Raw genomic sequence first — 17,638 nt, 5'->3', positions numbered from 1 at the left:
TGGTAGCTGCCTTTCTCAGGCGAGAGGGTATCAGAGTTCACCCTTATCTCGACGACTGGCTCATCAGAGCGGATTCGGCAGACAAAAGTGGTCTTGCCAGAGCCAGCGTGCTTACAGTCCTGCAGACTCTGGGCTGGGTGGTCAATTTACCCAAAAGTCACCTGACCCCCTCTCAGTCTTTCGAGTATTTGGGGGTCTGGTTCAATACGGCCTTGGGGTTGGTCTTTCTCCCCGACCACAGGAGGTGCAAGCTTCAGACTCGGCTCCGTCTGCTCCTGCAGATGCCTCGCCCTCGAGCTTGGGACTTTGTCCAGCTGCTGGGGTCAATGACGGCCACCATAGAGGTGGTCCCCTGGGCAAGAGTGCATATGAGGCCACTGCAGATTGCCCTGCTCCATCAATGGTTTCCGATTTCCAGGAATATCAACGCAGACTAACGTGACGGCACAGTATGGATTGGTGGCTCTCCAACAGGATGCTGCAACAAGGAATGCCGCTTGCGCTTCCTTCTTGGTGCCTGGTGATAATGGATGCCAGCCTTTTGGGCTGGGGAGCGCATTGCCAGGGAAGCTATTCTCAGGGTCAGTGGACACCCGTGGAGGCGGGGTGGTCCATCAATCGCTTGGAACTAAGAGCGATATTCCAGGCTCTGATGGCCTTCCACAAGACTCTGAAGGGGCTTGCTGTCCGGGTTCTGTCAGACAACACGACAGCGGTGGCCTACATCAATCATCAGGGCGGCACTCAGTTCAGGGCCCTGGCCGTGGAGGCCGCTCAAATTTGCCACTGGGCCGAGCTCCACCTGCAGCTTCTGTCAGCAGCTCACGTTACAGGTCAGACAGGGCTGTGCCTAGGGTCTCTGGCGCCCCCCTGCAGACTATCAGTTGGCGCCCCCCCTGCAGACTATCGGCGCGCCCCCCCCCCCCCCCCCCCCCCCCGTGAAAATGATCGCTCACCACTTGCCACACTGACAGGAATTGTCAGCAATATTCTTAGAAACAAATTGTTATACATTGCAAAATAAGATAGCAGATGTAAATTCTCAAAGTGGACATATTCCAAACACTAAAATGAAAATAAAATGATTTTTTTTCTACCTTTGTTGTCTGGTGACTTTCTTTTTCTGATCATGCTGGCCCAGTATCTGATTCTGCGGCTATCTGTCCTCTTAACTCCGTTTCCAGGGCTTCCTTTCCATTTATTTCTTTCCTTTCCTCCTTCTTCATTTCTGGTCCTCAGCTTCTGCCTATTTTCTTCATCCATGTGCAATTTTTCTCCTCTTTTCCTTTTCCCTCATTTCATCTCCTTCATCTCTCTTCTCTCCCCTCTATGTCCAGCAATTTCTCCTCTCTCCCTGAGCCCTGACCTCCCATCCATGCCCATCCATGCTCCTCTGTCCCCTGCCCCCTCCATTCATCCCTTTCCAGCAATTCCCCTCTCTCCCTGAGCCCTGCCCTCCCAATCCATGCCCATCCATGCTCCTCTGCCCCCTGCCCCCTCCATTCATCCCTTTCCAGCAATTCCCCTCTTTCCCTGAGCCCTGCCCTCCCAATCCATGCCCATCCATGCTCCTCTGTCCCCTGATGTCAGAAGAAGGCGGAACACAGCGAAGGGAAGGCTAACGACGTCGGGAGCGCCGCCTCCTTCACTGACGCTGCGCTGCCGGAACCGCTACGGAGGTACATTTAAAAAGGAAAAAAAAAGAAAAGGGATGTTGGGGGAGGGCGAGCGAGGTGAGCATGGTGCGGCGGCGCCCCCCAGAGGGAAGCGCCCCCCTGCCATGCTTACCTCGCTTACCGTGTTGGCACGGCCCTGAGGTCAGAGCAACGTGCAAGCCGATTTTCTCAGTAGGCATCAAATCAACCCGGCAGAATGGGAACTGGCAGAAGTGTTTCTTCAGAATTGTGCCAAATGGGAGACTCCCAGAATGGATCTTATGGCGTCAAGTGCAAATGCCAAAGTGCCTCGCTTTTTCAGCAGACGGAGAGATCCTCACTCGGCGGGGTTGAATGCACTGGCTCAACCCTGGCCCTTGGGCCTCCTATATGTGTTCCCTCCTTGGCCTTTGATAGGGCGAGCCCTCCTGCGGATTCGACTACACCGAGGATTGGTGATTCTCATCGCTCCAAATTGGCCAAGGCGTCCGTGGTATGCGGATCTCCGCTGGATGCTGGTGGAGGCTCCACTTCCTTTATCTCGGGTTTCGAACCTGTTGGTTCAAGGCCCGGTGACTATGGAGGATCCCTGCCGATTTGGTCTTACGGCCTGGCTCTTGAGAGGGCGCAATTGAGAGATAAGGGCTACTCTAACAAGGTCATCTCCGCTCTCTTGCAGGCCTGCAAGCGTCTACTTTCACAGCCTATGCTCGGATATTGCATAAGTTTGAGGAGTGGTGCGTTCCGAAAGAGGTCACTCCCGCGCGGGCTACAGTCTCGCTGGTCCTGGACTTTTTGCAGGATGGCTTACAAAAAGGTCTGGCTTACAATTCCCTTCGGGTGTAAGTGGCAGCGTTGGCATGCTACCGTGGGAAGGTCTCTGGCTTGTCCCTTGCTGCTCATCCGGACATTGCCCGATTTCTTAGAGGGGCGCTTCGGCTCCGCCCTCCCATGCGGTTGCCTTGTCCGGCCTGGAACCTGGGGCTGGGTTTGAAGGCTCTCCAGCGTTCGCCTTTCGAGCCGCTCAAGCGAGGCTTCGGAGAAGGATGTGACTCTCAAGACAGTCTTTTTGGTGGCCATTACATCGGCTAGACGCTTATCTGAGCTTCAGGCACTTTCCTGTCGGGATCCTTTTCTGCAGTTCTCAGAGTCCGGGGTGACTGTAAGTACAGTGCCTTCCTTCCTGCCTAAGGTGGTTTCAGCATTTCACCTGAACCAGCCCATTTTTCTACCTTTCTTTTCTAGGGAGGACTTTCCGGATTTCTTTGGGCAATTACATCTTTTAGATGTCCACAGGGCTCTGTTGCAGTATCTACAGATGTCAAATGACTTCAGGACTTCTGATCATCTTTTTGTCTTGTAGACAGGTCCTTGACGTGTGTGCCGCTATAGCCCGTTGGCTCAGAGACGTCATCTTTTCTGCGTATCTGCTTTCAGGGCGGGCTTCCCCTGAAGCGTTTAAAGCGCGTTCCACGAGAGCAATTTCTTCCTCGTGGGCTGAAACAGGTGTCCTTTCTCTTCAAAAGATGTGTCGTGCAGCTACTTGGGCTTCTCAGCTCTCATTTGTACAGCATTATAGGCTAGATGTGGCAGCGAAGCAGGACGCGCATTTTGGAGCGCAGGTACTGGCTTGCAGAGTTGCCGGTTCCCACCCTACGTAGGGAGTGCTTTTGTACATACCATCAGTTAATGGATTCATCTGCTGTTGATGACAAGGAAGGGAAAATTAGGTTCTTACCTTGGTAATTTTCTTTCCTTTAGTCACAGCAGATGAATCCATGATCCCTCCCTGTCTGGCTTTGTGTTTTTCTAAAGTTCTTTCATGCAGATATTGTATCTCATCAGGAGGAGTTGATGAACAGTTCTTAAAGTTTCTACATGCTGTTCTGTTGCAGGAGGTTGAGTTCGTCCCTCCTTTGTGTGGTTATTGCTCTGGTTCTGGGGCATTTGTTCGCTGTGAGGAAAGTTTATGTGATGTTACCTTTCTTATTCACTCTGCTTTGGAAATTTCAAATACTGAAGGCAGATGGGGCTAGCCGTTCAAGGGTCACTGTGGTTCTTCAGTGTTCTCTCTCTCCACCAGCTGGTAGGCGGATACAACCCATCAGTTAATGGATTCATCTGCTGTGACTAAAGGAAAGAAAATTACCAAGGTAAGAACCTAATTTTCCCTTTCCTTGCACTCCACCTAGTTTATGCCTCTGCTAAAACACATTGGTTAGAATCACGGGGGTGGGGGGAAGCCTGTGGAGAAATGTGTCTTCAGTATTGAAATTTGCTTTGGCTCAAAAACACTGCCAGACAAAGCATAACAGCCACCCCAGAACTGAATGTTGCTAAGTGAATTATTCAAATTATGACAATAAGCAGAATGCATTTGCTGCTTCTTACTGCATTGAGAAAGCTTATAGGCCTTAATCATATCCTTCTGCCACCAAACTCAAAGGAAAATAACTTGGTAAAACCTCTGTGACACGGTGACCCTGACATCTTGTGTTTAATGTGACCAGCATTCAGTATACAACTGAAAGAACCATGTTCCACATAACTCATGTGGAGTTGTTATATTTTCATTATATGTTTATTTATTAAAATTTGCTGAATCGCTTTTTTTAAACACATAATGTTCATCACTTTGATTTGTAAGATAAAAATAAAATTTGGAAAGTAATGCCAATAACTTACAGAAAATCTCACAAACGCACTAAAGAACAATCATACTGTTATATACTGAAGCCAGATCAAGACACTTGCAAGAGGAAGAGGGAATCTGCATGTCTCAACCTTTGGTACTATCTTCTTTTCTTACTCTTCCTCCATCCTTCTGTTTCTGAAATCTGGATCGCTGCATCTAGCTGAACTGCAGTCATCTTTCTAATATGATAGTGTTTCAAGTAATGGGGTGCTTTTTCCGAGTGCATGCACAAACTTTCTTTCAATATCTCTAAAGGTCGTGTGAATTGTTCTGCTAATCTGTATTTAGACAGGCTATGCTAATAACTATATTATCCTGACTGCAGATACATTTCAAAGCCACATCCATGCATAAAATAGTAGTCTGTGTGTAAGAGCTTATAAAACTGCCTGTAGTTTGTAATAGTATGTACAGAATTCCATTTTCCTCTTACTTTTACCAGCAGTGAGCAAAAGCATTCTTAGGATGGGATGTGGGAAGTGAGATGGGTCAGGGTTTGGAATTGCATGTATACTTTTTTTTTTCTAAAGTATGTAGGTAAAGCTTCTAAAATTTGGTACTTACTAAATAGGTGAGTAGATGTTATTTTTCAGCATAGGTTTTTGTTTGTAGAGTGTATTTGTGATGGAATGTGATGTTTTTAATGTTTTTTCCCTTTGTGAGTGATTTTATTGTGATCCGCCTAGTTATAGGTGGAATATAAATATGAAAATAAAAATAGCAGGTGCAAATTGTGTGCATATTTTTTGGTGGAGTACTTCCCTTTGAAATTTGGTATAAATTGTTTGCATTTGATGTACAAATTCAATGAAATGTTTTTAACAATTAAAAAAATGTAGTATTCTGCTGGCCCATGCCCTAGTTATAGAAGGGACGGCATTCAGCTGAGTGTTATTACTGGTGCTGTACCTGAATATATTATTGCTATTTGGCCGAATAGTGGTTTAAATTTGAATTCAAATAGTCCGGGGCTCTACTTTGCTACATCCTACTTAAATAAACACTTGATCTCTGATTTCACATTGCTTCTTTTATTTATGTTAAAGCTCAATGCCCATTATTCATAATCTGTATTTGCATTTGGTCAAATATTTTTCATTATTCATATTTGGATGAATAGTAAAATCTGCTATTTGGTACAACTCTAGTTACGACATTGTGTATTATCACTGTGGAGGTGGTATTTTGTAATTATATGTTGTTTAATTGTTTTATGAATCATGTTTAATCTAGTGTAACGAGCTGGACAATTGTTTCAAACTAATAAGGTAGGATATAAGAACAGAATAGAATTATTTGGTTATCTTATTCATTTAAGATTTATTTACTGTCTTTTTGAAGAAATTCACCCAAGGTGGTGAACAGCAAATTTAACTTGGACATAGGCAATAAACAATTAGCAGTAAAAATATTCAAATAACATTATTCTGGGTGCAGGCAGAGCCTGGATATTCAGACCTGGTACCTGCAATGAATATCAAGGACTAATTCAGCCTATAGTGGTCAACATTTTAAAAAACGCCGACTGCCCCGGCAGAGTATTGACAGGTTTATGTATACTGCTTTTTCTGAAGTTCAGAAATAACTAATGTACATAATATGTGACTCATATTTCACAATTCTTTTGCCATGGTCCCACCTATGACTTAAGAAACATTTTGCATAATAGGAATAAACCAATTTGTATGAATAAGGAAATGAGATCCACCACCAGCTGATTTTTTTTTTACTTGTTTATTTCTATTTCAAACTATAGCAATTACACAGTAGTTCTTCAGTGCTAAACAGAATGCAGATACTTTCCCAATATTACAACTAGATAAACCCCTCCCCCCCCCCAGCCTAATCAGACAGAGAACTTGGTCATTCCTTGGAATAAAAGAAAGAGAAGCAAGCAAGAGATACATGTACTAATGATAATGTTAGCTATGAAGAGTCTAGGATTCTTCAGTTTTCAATATCAATTAGTTAGCCATGCTCAGAAATCAGAGAGCGGGTACTTCCTGTGTCATACAGGAAGTACATACTCTTCGATTCCTACTCTTGTGGTGCCAGAGCAGTGTTGCCAGGTGGGCGGTTTTACCGCCCAATTGGGCGGTTTTCCGCGACCCGCCGCGGGAAATTTTTGCCCGCGGCGGGTTGCGGTTTTTTGGGCTGTTTTTGGCCTTCAGGGCGGTTTTTTCGGCCGCGGGGGGGCGGAGTTAATGACGTTTTTGGGTGGGGTTAATGACGTTTTGGGCGGGGTTAGTGACGTGGGAGGCGGGGCCGATGACGGGGAGGTGGGGCCGATGACGTGGAGGCGGGGCCGATGACGTGGGAGGCGGGGGCGATGACGGGGAGGCGGGGCCGGTGACGTGGGAGGCGGGGCCGGTGACGGCGGGGGCGGGGTTGATGACGGCGGGGGCGGGGTTGATGACGCGGGGGTGGGGGTGTCAGGGGCGGGGTTTGTGTTTGGGCGGGTTTTGGGCTGTTTTTTGGGCTCCATCGGGCTGGAAAAAAATTTTCCACCTGGCAACCCTGTGCCAGAGCCAGTACAGGAGAGATGAAGCAGCAGGAATTTAAAAAAAAAACCCACATCTTCTACTATTATGCAGGAGAATTGGGCAGGTAGGAGAAAAGGGTCTGATGGTAGGGAAGGAGCCAAGAAAAGGGGTCTGATGGCTAGAGCTGCAGAGGAATTTTGATGATACCACCCATATGTTCCACCCCCTACCGTATTCTGATGCCTATGGCCCTGAACCAGCCCACAAAGTTGTGGGGAGACTTAACCTCCTCAGGCCTCTTGTACCAGGCATTTATGGTTTTTGAAGTCCCTTTTAATGTAGCTAAATACCTGTACCTCCATGTAGATAATATAGAGCTGGGTATGTATTTCTTTTCTTTGATTAACTAGGTATATCATTTAAGTGCATTTATATGCCATCATTCTAACCAAAATGGCCCATAAAGAGAAAATATGAATCAACAAGAAAATCCTAGTGAGAAGCAAGTTAATCCCATCAGCAAACTTAATAATCAAATCTCCTTAAATCCTAAAAAAAAAAAAAAAAAAATCTTATCTTTCTCCACCCTCACTATTAGAAATGAGATGAAAAACATTGTTTTATTTTTCCTTCTGGCACTTTTTTGAAATGGAAAAGGAGAATATACATTGGGGTAAAGACAAACTTGTATTCTTGATTTGCATGTCTGAGACCTTAATGTTATCCAGAAATGTCACGAAGCATTATTATTATAGGGCATCCCAGAAACACCAGACATGACTGCAGAAAGAAATGGCCCATATAGCCTCTGCAGCCTGCCCATCTATACCAAGGGCTCAGCTCTACAATCCCTTCCTCGCTCTGACATACTATGTGCTTGTCCCATGCTTTCTTAAATTCAGATACTGTCTTTGTCTCCACTTCCACTGGAAGGCTGTTAAGTGCATCCACTGTAAACATTTAAAAAAAAATCCTTAAATTACTCTTGTCTGCCCTCTTTCACCTTCATCTCATTCAAGAGCTTCCTTTCCATTGAGAGGCCCTCCTCCTGGCCTTTATACCTTGGAGGTATGCTGGCTATTCCTCTCCCTATGTACCCAAGCATCCTTCTGTGTATTGGGGCTCTAGTAATAGCCATATTGATCTTGATAACACTGGACTCTCTGCAGTTTCTGGTAATATTTTAGTACTCTGCCATCATTTTTGGTTGACATAGGTCAAAAAGGATCCTCAGTCATATACACACCACATCTCTGTACAACTTATGTCTTGCCTGATGGCTTTCTTTCCTGTAGTTAGCTACAGTGTTCTGCACAGTTGGGTGTTATCCCCTCTACTAGTGAATGGAGGTAGAGAAACAGCTGAGATTTACCAGTAACCTCATTGATATTAACATAAGAACAATCATAGTGGGTTAGACCAATGGTCTATCTAGCCCAATATCTTGCTTCCAGCAGTGGCCAATCCAGGTCACGAGTACTTGGCAGAAACCCAATTTGTAGCACCATTCCATGCTACCAGTCCCAGGGCAAGCAGTGGCTTCCCCCATGTCCTTCTCAATAACAGATTATAGATTTTTCCTCCAGAAAATTGTCCAACCCTTTTTTAGACCCAGATACATTAACCACAATTACCACATCCTCCGGCAATGAGTTCCAGAGCTTAAATATTCTTTGAGTCAAAAAATATTTCCTCCTTGGAAAGATCCAGTATGCATTTGCAAAAGCAGCAGAAGGTCCCTTTTTGTAACTCACCCATTCCCCTTCAACCATTGTAGCTGCAAAGATGATCAAGCAAGCATAACACCACAGAGTGGCACTCACGACCCTTCATACTATAGGATATAGCAATTTCACAGGAACCCATATTGCTGTAAATTGGAATGTATGATTTGATTCTTCTCATATCGGGAAAGCGCAGATCACACCTAGAGTCCCAGTCCCAAGTCTTTTTAGGGTGGGTTGCACAACAGTGCAGTTGACTGCAGGAAAGAAAAAAAATCTGGTAAGACATAATTTCTCCTTCCTTAGCATCTTGCTGCTTTGTTTTGCACACTTGGGGTGTACCAAAGCAGATCTACTATGTGGAGGAAGACAAGGCCCCACAAATGACAGCCTTGCCAAAGTCCAAATGGACCCTGGCTGACGTGACCAATTTGTAGTGCTTGACAAATGAGTGGCATGATCATATCGCCACTTTACAAATCTTTTCAAGAGCCACCGCCCAGGCCTCTGCCCTGAAAGTGGCCTGAGCCCATGTGATGTGGGCCATCAGGCCCTGAGGCACCGGGCTATTCTTGCAAATGTAGCTGATCTCAATAGCTGTCTTGAGCCACCTCGAAATGGAGGCCTTAGAGGCTACCTGGCTCCTCCTAGGGCCATGAAAAGAACAAAGAGGTGATTGGAGAGGCAAAAATCGTTCAGCTCATTCAGGTACCATAGCAGCATCCTCCAGATGTCCAACTTAAGTACACAAGTATTGCCATACTTGAACAGACCGAAGGTCCATCAAGCCCAGCATCCTGTTTCTAACTGTGGCCAATCCATGTCACAAGTACCTGGCAAGATCCCAAAAAAGTACAATACATTTTATGCTGCTTATCCTAGAAGTAAGCAGTGGGTTTTCCCCAAGTCCATTTTAATAATGGTCTATGGACTTTTCCTTTAGGAAGCCATCCAAACCTTTTTTTAAACCCTGCTAAGCTAACTGCTTTTACTACATTCTCTGGCAACGAATTCCAGAGTTTAATTACATGTTGAGTGAAGAAAAATTTTCTCTTTGTTTTAAATTTACTACTTTCGTGCCCCCTAGTCCTAGTATTTTTGGAAAGAGTAAACAAACAAAAGTCACGTCTACCTGTTCCACTCCACTCAGTATTTTATAGACCTCTATCATATCTCCCCTTAGCCGTCTTTTCTCTGAGCTGGAGAGCCCTAGCCGCTTCAGCCTTTTCTCATAGGGAAATCTTCCCATCCCCTTTATCATTTTTGTCACTCTTCTCTGTACCTTTTCTAATTCTACTATATCTTTTTTGAGATGTGGTGACAGAATGGAACACAATATTTGAGCTTGTGGACCTTCCAGTCCTCAGGAACAGAGCCCTCCTTCACAAAGGAGAGCAAGCAAACTTCCTGATTCACATGTAATGGAGAAACTGCACATTCCCCTTTCCTTTCTTCCTAAGGTAAAGAGAGACTGATTCCTCCAAAATGGAGAGAGATGGGTCCTGACATTACAGACCCTGCAGCTTGGAAACACTTCGAGCTGAGGTGATGGTGACCAAAAAAGACTGTGTATAATGGAGGCCGAGCACAAAGGCTCAAATGGAGCCTCAGGAAGCACTCTGAGAACCAGATTAAGGTCTCATGAGGGAAAGAAGGAACATATTGGGGGGCACAAACGCACACTTCTCAGAAAATGGGACACCTCCTCATGCAAGGCCAGGGAGGTGCCCTTCAACTTATCCTGAAACCTGGAAAGAGTAGCCTCCTGGACTGTCAGGGAGCCAGACCCTGCTGCAAGAAGTCCATAATATCAGTTGACCTGAGCCCTTCAAGGGGATGGACACCATCCTGCAGATTAGGTTTCAAGAACCTTCCACACCCTGACATAAGCCAGTGCCATGGAGAATGTCAAGATCAGAGCAACATAGAAACTACTACTGGAAAAAAAAACACTTTTCTGATCACTTCCTCTCACTGGCCACACCATAAGCCAGAAAGGTTCTGGATATTCCGTTTCTACCAGGCCTTGCCTGAGAAGGCCTCAACCTCTGGGCAGTGGAAGAGGGTTGCCCTCCAATAGGCGCATAAGGTTTGCATGCCATGGCCAGCAAGGCCTATCCAGAGCTACTAGCAAGACCAGATGAGGATGACGCACAACAGGTGGCCTATCAGAGGCCAAGGAGGGAAGAACTAGAGGGGTTTCTCCATTGGCCATGGCTGAACTAGAGGTCAGCTCCCTCCAGTGACTGAAGAAATACTCTGCTTTTGCATTGGCTCCAGTGGCCATTGAACAGGGGTGGGGGGAGGTAATGGTCTACAATGAGCTGAAAAACCTGTTGCCCCAGCTCCCATTCACCTGGATTCATGAGAGAGTGACTGAGAAAGTACTCTTGCACATTGTCCTTGTCTGCAACCCACCCACCAACAGAGGCACACTGCTTCCAAGGCTACCGCCTGACTCCTGGTGCCCCCCTGTTTGTTGATATAACCCACCGTAGTGGCATTGTCTAGCATCACCCTGGCCACCTTCCCCTGAAGAAGTGGCAGGAATTCCATCAGGGCCAGGCAAACTGCCTGGGTTTCCAGATGGTTGATGGACCAAGCTGCCTCCTGAAGGATCCAGGTTCCCTGAGCTACATGGCCAAAGCAATGAGCACCCCAGCTGAGGAGACTCACGTTTGTGGTGACAAGCACCCACTGTGGGGGATCTAGTGGCATCCCACCGATTTTTGCCTTGGATGAAAGAGGCAGAGGATGGAGGAAGTTCTGAGAGACTGCAGCCCACTGAGACGCAAGTGCACTGCAGAGGCCACGTGAGCCCTCACTCATGACACCACCAGCATTGCTGCAGTGGAGCTCAGGAGCTACAAGTAGTCCCTTAGCATGGGGATCGGAAGCTTCCCCCTGGCAGTGTCAAAGTGGACTTCCAGGTACTCCAGGGCCTGTGAGGGGACCAGGTGACTCTTGCTCCAATTCATGACCCAGCTTAGGATCTCCAACTGAGAGATGACTTGAGAAGTGGCCAGGCTGGCCTCCGCTGCTGAGTCCACTTGAATCAGCCAGTTGTACATATAAGGATGCACCCTGATTCCCTGGCAGTGCAGACAAGCAGCAGCTACCGCCATAACCTTGAAAAAGGAGCAGGGGACTGTGGCCAGCCTAAAGGACAAGGCCCAAAACTGGTAATGGCACCCAAGAGCATAGAAGCAAAGATAATGCCCGTGATGAATGCACAGATAAGCCTCCATGAGGGCCAAGGCCATCAAGAACTCACCCAGCCGAATCAGGGCAATCACGAACCAGAGGGTTTCCATGTAAAAATGCTGTACCTGCAGGCAGGCATTTACTCCCTTCAAGTGCAGAATGGGATGGAAAGAACTGCCCTTCTTGGAGAACACAAAGTAGAACAACAACCCAGAATGCACTCTCAGTGCCAAGCTCCAGCATGCTTGAGAGTAAGGATGACAGCCTGTCGCATTTGCTCCTAGTGACTTGAGGAAGGCATCTAGAATAGGGCAGGTGAGCTCCAGGAAGTATACCTTCTTGACCATTTGCAGAACTCACTGGTCCAAGGTGATATGGGCCCACTCGCACCACCAAGGGCCTCTCCATATTCTCATTGGGCAGGATGGACCGCTGAGCTCCGCCTTGATGGCTGAATGTCCGTCTTTCCAAAGAAGCCCAACCTACAAGGCCTCCCTGAACTGGGGGCCTGGATTGGAGCACACTGGGCTGGCCAGAAAAGGCCCACCCCACTGAGGTGACCCATGAATTCGGGGGATCACTGAGAGCTCGTAGACCTCAACTCGGGGAGATGAAGAGGACTAGCCTTTCCCATGTCCTTCATCAGTTTCTCCAGGTCCTCCTCAAATAGCAAGTGTCCTCGAAAAGGCAGCTGACTATGAAGCTTCTTGAAGATGGCATCCGCCACCCAGTGGCAGAGCCACAGCCAGCGATGGCCTACCACAGCCAGACATGCTGACCAAGAGGTCAGGTGGTCTAGATCATACAAGACATCTGCCAAGAAGGCCGCGCCAGACTCTAGCTGGGTAACCTCCGCAGACTCTGGCAGCAGATGCAGCCAGCCCACATGACACACACTGCTTGAACACTAGATGCTCCTATTGAAAAGGCTAGGCATAACTGTTGCTCCGTTTCTTTATTGTGAAGCTTCCTGATCAAGGACAGCACTCGCCTTAATGACTGCCATAACAAAAGCATCCAACGTGTATGCCTAGTACTTCTCCTCCTTCTCAGGGGTAAAGGAATACTGGTGATCGAGAGCCCGAGCCCCATTTGGGGACTTGCACGCTGTCAGCTTCATGTGGTTAACAGCCTTATGAATGGGACAGTGTTTGAGGGGGCCCCGCAAGGTCCTCCAAGGCAGGATTTCCAGAGGGGTCCATAACAGAAAATTTGAGCATCCTGAGAGTCTCTGTAACCTCATCAATGAGATGAGAACTCCTCACAGAAGAACTGGATCACACGGGACTGCTCCTCCACCTCTTCCCATGGGGGTGCGTCGTCTAAATCAAAATCTGAGAGAGGGACAGAGTCAGAGGACCTCCAGATCCTCCACTGACACCCTGGAGCTGACGGACATCACAATCCCTCCTTCCCCCCTCCCCCACAGTGGCACTTTGCTCCCAAAAGGGGAACATCTGGGACCCCACTGCTGTTCAAGGAGCCAGCCTTCCTCCTGGGCTTGTTTAACCATTTGGGTCAAACTCTGGAGCCAAAAAAAAAACCCCAGGACCCTCCATCTGTATGTGAACTCGAGGTGGGTGGGAAGACAAGACTCCCCACCCCCGAGCGGGGCTGTGGAGAATCCTGCTGCCGATTGCCTCCTTGGCGCACCCCCTTGGAGGAGGGGAGTGTGCTCTGTCCCGGGTGGCCACTAAGGTAGGTACAACACTGGAGCACAGGGATTTCATTTTGAAATCCCCTTGTGTGGCTTAAGTTGAGCACTTTGTCTCTGTTGCAGAGAAATTTATTATTCATTTATTTGTACAAAGTCTGTTGGTACTAATGACCTGTGGTGTGGCCAGATTTAGTATTTTCACAGTGTAACACCAGGGGGACTTTTAACAATATTCCCCACCACCCCCAGCAATACCTTTATGCCCCTGCACCAGGGTTGTTAAGCCATGAGCCCAGTCAAGGTATCACAATTTGCAGACAATCCAGGACAGTCATGTGACATTTGTGATGTGATTCTGTTCGCTGTATTGACAGTTTTAGCAGTGGTTGACTTCTGCATGTTCTTTTTGTTTTATCCTAGTATGGGTGGATTGGGAGATGGATCCGACCCAGGAAACAAACAATTGGAGCCATGGATTTGGGAGGTGCTTCTACCCAAATCACCTTTGAAACTACAGAAAATATTGAGAATCCTGATGACCAGTTAGTCCTGAGACTTTATGGACAGACGTACAAGGTGTACACCCATAGCTTTCTTTGCTATGGCAGGGACCAGATGCTTATACGCCTGCTCTCAAAAGTGATTCAGGTATAGTACATAATCCTTACACCTGGAGGAATCCTGTGCAACCATGCAATACAAAATTTGCCCAGAATTCTCCACCTGTGCAGAATTCTGTGCAGGCACTGGCAGGACCATCAGAAAGCAGAAGCAGCAACAATAACCAGACAACTGAACTGCTCGGTGTCTCTCCCCTGCCTCCCTTGAGTAATTGAGTAGAAAGAGGAGGCACACCACTGCACATCAGGGCACATCCTCCTCCTTTTACTGTCTTGGGCCTGACTGTTTCTTTCAACTGCACAGCTGGGCGTTTGGGCTCAGGACAACAGGGAAGGTGATGTGCTGTAAGAGGTGTCCACTCTGAAAAAGGGCAGATGAAGCTGGGGGCTGAATCTATGAAGGGAAGGGAAGGGCTTCAAGTTGGGAGAAAGCTCGGGGATGGGGAAATTCATACCTGGGGAGGAGTCAGACCTTATGATAGGAAATCTACACAAAAAATGACAAATGCAGAATTTTCAAAATTTTGTGTAGATGTATTTTAATTTTTATAAATTTAATAGTTTTTATATAACAAAGGAAAGCAACATCAAATCCTCCAACCCTATCCCCCTAACCAAAAGAAAATTAAAATGTACAGTAACATATACTTCATATTCAAGATCCCAAATCATCAGTTTACAAGGCCAAGGCCAAAAAAATACCATTCAGTATTGGCAATCAAAGGCACAGAGTCAGGGCTGTGTTCTGACTCATAATAGAGATTACTATCCCAATTGGGTTATTTAAAGTCTATTTCGATCTCTTCCTTTGTCTGTGATCTAGGGATGTTGCTGTTTTGGTGGTTTTGTGTTGGTGGTTGTATTCAGTTTTCCTCTGGCAAAAATTTCAATAAAAATATTAATTCCTAAAAGAATTTTCAGTAGAATTTTGATTGTACCAGTCCAGAAAGCAGAAAGGGTTTCTGTCTTTTTTTTTCCCATTGCCTCCTGGTGTCTGTGTCTGATTTAGTTTGCTTAAGCAGTAAGCTTGCCAAATGGTTGACAACTGTGGTACTGTTAGTGTTCTACCATCTAGCTATCTCCCTTCAAAGAACAGCCAGACATGGTAATAAGATTTTAACCTTGTCGTATCAGTTCTATCATGAGTACAATTCAGTAAGGAAATCTTTGAGTCTAGTGATACTTGTATTGTTAGAATGGTTGGCAAAATACTCTGCCATCCTTCCCAAAATGGCTGTATTACTGGGCAGAGCCGCCATATGTGCTTAGAAGTACCAATGTCTTAGCATTCTCTCTAACATTTAGGAGAATTATTTAGTTGAAAAATGAATAAGCCTCTTAGAGCACCTATACCAATGGTAAAGCATTTGCCAATCCTACCCCTTGTTCCAAAATCTCCTTCCAAGGAGAGGGCTTGGCACTCAGTTAATCCTCTATGGGTCAGGACTGCAACAAGTAGCAAATCTGGAGGTTCACATAAAATTCTGTACTTGGGAGTTTATGTAGATCTCTTAATTGCTAAAAAGAAATCAGCATACCACCCCCCCCCCCCCCCCCCCTCCAGAGAACATTTGATTTACTCTTGGGCTCATTTTTGAAAGAGAAGGATGCCCGTCTTTTGACATAAATCAGAAGATGGATGTCCTTCTCACAGGGTCATCCAAATCGGTATAATTGAAAGCCGATTTTGGACGTCCCCAACTGCTTTCCATCGCAGGGACGGCCAAAGTTCAAGGGGCGTATCGGAGGTATAGCGAAGGCGGGACTTGGGCGTGCCTAACACTAGGATGTCCTCGACCCATAATCGAAAGAAACAAGGACGTCCCTGACAAACACTTGGACGACTTTACCTGGTCGTGTTTTTCTTACAACCAAGGCACAAAAAGGTGCCCGAAATGACCACTGGAGAGAATCGGGGATGACCTCCCCTTACTCCCCCAGTGGTCACTAACCCCCTCCCACCCTCAAAAAACATCTTTAAAAATATTGATTGCCAGCCTCTATCCCAGCTTTCATCCGTGCTAGACTCTGTAGCTTAACTGTGGGAGATGCTGGAGAGATATCAGAACCAGTTGAACTTACATTATACGGATGCCACTTGTATGGTTTTGAAATCTGGATAACCCGGAAAGCGGTGAATACGGTGATATTCACTTTTTCTTTTTGCATCATTGAAGCAATCCTGTGTGAAGACAAGTTTTATGGTGAACTGTCAAAACTTATGGACTACACATTGCTTTATGCTGTGGAACAAGTTGATATGTGCTTTCGTTTAGGGAGATCTGTTAATTAGTGGTATGAAGCATTTGAATGGATAAATTGGATACATGTGAGTGCGTGTTGGAGCGGTTGTGCAACTGGGGAGGGAGCTTTGGCAATCCAAATTGGATGTATTGCTACATGATCATGTATTAATAAATCAAAGATTGTTTTTGTGATAAACTCAGAGTACAAGTGTATTTAATGTAAAGTTTAGTGTACTCTGTTTGAAAGTGGTATTCCCCTTACGTAATAGGTTGTTATTGCTAATTAAGGGGCAATGGCTGCTGCCTATTGGGAGTCTTAGTTGGACCTGTCTCAAGATCGCATCTCCAAACTATTGGGGGGTGTTAGGTTGTTTTCAGATGCACAGCAATCACATGCCTGCGGATGGGATGAGGTGATGAGAGTACACAAAACATTAATTAGAACTCAGCTGCATTCTGCCGCTTTAATTGAATATATTCATGCCCGAGTCCCGCGGGGATTCCGAATGAATAAAGAACCCAGGTTTCTGGGTAACGATCAATATGTGGCTAAATGGAACTCAGTCATTACACAATATGCTTTGGACCTCATGCTACTCACTATAGATGCACTGCAAGAAGAAATTAAAACACGCCAGGATGATTTTCAGCAGAAACTAGATAGCATTAAATTAATGCAGGATAAACAAATATTTGAGAGAGAATATAACGAACATAACCTGAAAATAGATCAATATCGCATGGAGCAAAAAGCTTTAAAGGTTGCCAAGTATAAAAGAGACGAATACGATTACACTAAAGGCTATGTATACAGTTAGATGGATAAATGTAGCCACGGGAGGAGGACGCGACCGGGTGGGAGAAAAGTTAACTTTAAGATGTCGTCCAGTGACTCTTCAGGAGAAGATAATGGTAGAAAGGATAAGGTTTATTCTAAGAAAAATGAAATGCCATTTAATAAAATGCAGGAGGGGGGGATAATATACCACCCAGTTCTTTTTTACGAATCACCGAACAAACACAGGAAGGGCCGGCCGAAGCCAAAATAGACACAGTCAAACTAACAGGCAAATTAAAAAAGACGAAGAAAATAGTAATGTGATCAATATATCCACAATTCAATTGACATCTGAGCAAAATGATATTTTGAATAAAGGACTGTTGTTTGTCCCTTCTAATAAATATGACATGTTTACTACACGGCAAGGTCTCTCTAGATTTTTTTCGAGATCTAAGGCTCCACTTATTTTTTGGTACTTCTCAGACTGGTAGGGATGAAGAAGTAAATTGGAATCGAACAGGGTATAGATCAAGATGGGTTCCCCTGGGATCAATAGACTCCTCCATAGCAGCA

General features: G+C 45.9%; 1 protein-coding gene across 2 annotated transcripts in view; it reads left to right on the top strand.

The window, feature by feature from the left end:
• ENTPD2 (ectonucleoside triphosphate diphosphohydrolase 2) overlaps positions 1–17,638 on the top strand; it is a 238,373-nt gene that overhangs the window by 160,345 nt on the left and 60,390 nt on the right. For both annotated transcript variants that reach the window (XM_030207023.1, XM_030207024.1), the window contains exon 5: positions 13,839–14,066. In XM_030207023.1, the coding sequence (XP_030062883.1) occupies positions 13,839–14,066 (228 nt within the window). The remainder of the gene's footprint in view (positions 1–13,838; positions 14,067–17,638) is intronic.

The sequence above is a fragment of the Microcaecilia unicolor genome, chromosome 6 (assembly GCF_901765095.1).
Source record: "Microcaecilia unicolor chromosome 6, aMicUni1.1, whole genome shotgun sequence".
Taxonomy (NCBI): domain Eukaryota; kingdom Metazoa; phylum Chordata; class Amphibia; order Gymnophiona; family Siphonopidae; genus Microcaecilia; species Microcaecilia unicolor.
Note: the sequence above shows the minus strand (reverse complement) of the source record. Positions and strands in the feature narration are given on the sequence as shown.